At 48.8% G+C, this 3,906-nt stretch overlaps 1 protein-coding gene across 1 annotated transcript; it reads right to left on the bottom strand.

Moving 5' to 3' along the window:
- Positions 1-1,724: 1,724 nt before the first annotated feature.
- On the bottom strand, positions 1,725-3,332 carry LOC144284136 (ubiquitin carboxyl-terminal hydrolase 17-like protein 6). Its single transcript, XM_077848482.1, has one exon. It carries the CDS (start codon positions 3,330-3,332, stop codon positions 1,725-1,727), a length of 1,608 nt encoding a protein of 535 aa, XP_077704608.1.
- Between the last annotated feature and the right edge of the window lie 574 nt (positions 3,333-3,906).

Genomic DNA, 3,906 nt, shown 5'->3' with positions numbered 1-3,906 from the left:
TCAGAGAAATAATATCAAGTACAGAAAATGTCTTCTAGGAGAAAACATGGTGTAATTTGCAGAACTCTGGATGGGATCTTTTTCTAAATCAGAAATTCAGACATTTATAAAACAATTTCAGATTAACTTGTTAATTTCTGTTTACAACCAATTTACAAATTGCCAGGATGATTTCCCTACATTTGTTAGAAAATAGATTTCACTAACACAAACTTGACATTCCGGATTGGGAATCACGTTTTGACATTCCTATAGATTTACCTAAAGAAAAACTGTAGCATCTGTGTAGTGGGGGGAGTGTATGTGTAGGCGCAGGACACCCAGCACGTTGTGGACTTGACCGTTTCCATCCAGTTCAGCGGAGGAATTGCTGGTTCACCACAACAGTCCAGGTGGGGACATATCCTCATTCCAACAGACACCTCCTCAGGGTCCTCTGCTGTGGAGGACAAGTCCCCGAGTCCATGAGCTGTCTCATTCCCTATGACAGTCTTCAGAGGACGGGGATACCTGCAGGTCCTCTTAGGGAACTCTTGGCAAGACATGCACGCAGGTTCCCTCACTTTTTATGATGCAATAAACTGTATTGGTCAAAAGAAACACAATTCCCAGACATGAAAGAAACCCTGACACTTTATATCTCTAATCTGTCTTTGGTACATGAAAATCTAAAAAAAAATGTGATTTCTTCTGCACAGATCCTACTGTCCCTTACTTTCCAGTAAGGGTGGCATGTCCAAGTTTGGATACAGAGTGAAAATAACATTATGATGTGATGTTACAACTGTACACCTACGGTCACACTCAGAGGCGTTTGGTGGTCTTGCAATAATTTCTATTCTACAAAGAATTGTCAAACTCCTCTGTAAGAAATGAAATGATAACACAGAACAACTATAACATGACCTCAAAAAGCTTTTGCTAGATTCATGAACTTGGCACTTTTTCCAGAGGTATCAACCCAGGTCCAAATTTGATTTTGAACTGGTCTGAAATCCAGAGTCCACTGCTTCTGGGTCAGGAGGTGCCACAGAGCAGATGGTAGCAAAATAGTCGTAAAAAGTTATGTTCAGTGGGAGGCTGGGCATTTCCCTTTGGAATAAGAGTCCTTGTTAGTTTGCTTCTCTTCAGTCTTAATGTGGGAGAGAGTTATGGGAACATAATAAAATCATTGTGTTCAATCAGGCTGGATGCATTTATTGCCCCAAAAGTAAGCACTTAATTTCCTTCCTACAATTTCCAAGCAATGACCAAGACACATCGCTAGCAAGACCCAACACATACTTATGTGTTCAGACAAAATTCTTTCAATATAAATAGAAGAAAAGCATTGGGAAGTGGGGAGCATGAGGAGAGGGTCAAACATACTTCAACCCCAGGTCCTCAGCATCATATCCACTCTAAACCCTGACTGCTCACTGCCTCTTACCTGCAAGTGGCCCCCACTCTCCCCGAGGCTTAAGGAGAGGCAGGTTCCTGGATAGACCCCATATGAAATCCACACTATCCCAATATAAGATCATGACAAAGACCCAGGTTTAAATATCAGTGTCCTCTAGTTTCAGTTGAAGGCCATATCCCATGAACACACCAGATAGATGGTTCTTCCATACATACAGAACACACACTTCACACAACACAAAATATTTCCAGTATGGGTCTGTGTTCGGGTTTGGAGTGAGTGACGCTGTGTGTGTGGGTTTGTGCGCCCATGTGCACCAAAGTTAGGAGACACATCCCTGGACTGCTTCCCCAGACCTCTGTCCCTTCTTGCTCGTCCTCTTGGTAGGTCTGGCTCTCCCTGGCACACGCGGGACTTTGGCCACGTCCCCGGCCACCTGAGGTGGGAGCATCCCAGCTGCAGTGGTGAGCAGGTCGACGGTCTGTTGAGGATGATTCTTTGGCATCTCAGGTCTGTATTTGGAGTGGTGAAGGATGACTGCGTTCGCAGGAAGAGCAATTTCTCTTCCCTTGACATTGAGTTCAGGCTTAGGGCGGTTGCATTCTTGGAGGCATCTCCACTGGTCTAATGTCATTTGTTGTCTGGGGGTCTCTTCCCCACGCTCCTCCAACTCAGGATGGTTCACGGAGGGATCGGTTCCCGGCTCTCCTGAGGCCTCACCCACCACCGTGGGGTCTGCCTCGGGAGATGCGAGTCCTCCCTCCTCGACTGACTCCCTCCCAAGGTCTCTCTCCAGATCAGTCTTCTGCATATAAAAGAGGACATAGGCAGGTTGGCGCAGCGCGCAAGTCACATCACAGGCGCTGACCTTAGCATCATCCATTTTATACCACTGGCCATTTCCTGCCTTTATGAAACAGAAGTAATGTCCGCTGTGGCAACTCCTCCCAGCGTGCACCAGCACGGCATAGAGCACATAAACCAAGGGTCCTGCCCTCTGCTCAGACAGGCAGTGTTGCATGTCAAGGCGCTCAGGATATTGCACCTCCTTAGTCATTTTGTTGCCTGTCAAGTCTGAGAATCGTCTCAAGACCAGGATGAGGACCTTCGGGGAAGTGTGCAAAGTCAACACCTTGGACGCAGGCACCTTCTCCAGACACTTACTACAATGGTAGGCATTTTCACCTTCCAGCAGTTCGGGCTTCATCAACTGCTCCAAAGCTTGGCTGACGCTGTGAGCATCCCCGATGTCCAGGCTGATGTCCAGGTAAGGTTCCAGAGTGCTCGAAGTGCCTTGGCAGTGGAGACACTGGATTTGAGACCTCCAGTACCCCCCAAAGAGTTGCTGGATGAGGGTGCTGTCCTGAGGACACTCAGGGTCTGAGAGCTTGTCCTCAGGCAAGCACGCTTGCTGCATTGCATCCAGAATGAACATGAGATACTCATGGGCATCTTCCTGCTTGTGTCTGTGGAAGGCGGCGAGCAGGAGTGGCAGGGGCCGGAGCACACGTCCAGGATGGCAGAGAACCCGCGTCAGGTGAGCCTGCAGGGTACACAGCATGCAGGATGTCTGCCTCCTACAGGTGGTCCCGTGCTGCTGGGACAGCATGTAGCTGGCGAGGGGCTCTGTGTAGGTCAGACACTGTAGGGTCGCATTCACATAGCAAGTGTTGCCCATGTTCTGAAGCCCGGCTCCCACCTGGGAAAGGCTCTTCCAACTCAGAGGCGTCTTGGTGGGAGGCAGCCCTGCTGATGCGGGAGCCAACGGGTCAGTCGGGGAGGAGAGAGTCTTTGATGCAGGGGATGTCGTCTCGGGCACGGAGGGTCCTCCGTGGACTTCAGCACCGCCTCTCTTTGACCAGCATGACTGGGGTTTGGGAGAGGCGCTGAACTGAGGCTCCTCTGAGGGGTGGAGGTGGGCAGCCTCCATGTCTGCAGAAACAGTGTCCACAAGATACATTCAACCAGGAGCTTCGGGTCGCAAAGGGATGCTCCTCTCACTGTGCCAGTTTCCAAATGTCAGATAGTGAACCTCACCTCCACCTTTCATGGCTTTTGGGCCCTGGGATAAGGCACAAAGTCCTCTCATCCACTCTAATTGCTAGATTGGATTACAGGATTTGGGTGTGGTCCCTCCCTGACGGAAACCATTCAGGTCAGCCCAGCTCCCATTCTTGCCTCCCACAACAGGCAACTTTCAGATTATTCTCAACCTCCTTAACTGTCCCTGCACCTTTCTCAACAGAATTTGTTCAGAGTTTCTATGTTCAGAGGAAACCTTTTTGAATGTCCTTTCCTTTGAGTAACCCCAAGCGAGCCAAGGAGTGTTAGACGTTAGTGCTCTAGGACAGGGAAGATCACTTTCCCAAAGGAGCTCAGGTATCACATAGGAACTCGTTCTCCTCACCAGCAGAATGTTTGTAGCTGAAACCAATTATTTGGGAATATGGCATCCATTGCTTGGCTTCTACATTTCCATCTCTCTGGACTATATTCCAGTCTAC

This window comes from Canis aureus, chromosome 15 (assembly GCF_053574225.1).
Source record: "Canis aureus isolate CA01 chromosome 15, VMU_Caureus_v.1.0, whole genome shotgun sequence".
Taxonomy (NCBI): domain Eukaryota; kingdom Metazoa; phylum Chordata; class Mammalia; order Carnivora; family Canidae; genus Canis; species Canis aureus.
The sequence above is the reverse complement of the archived record's forward strand: the minus strand, read 5'-3'. Positions and strand labels throughout refer to the sequence as shown.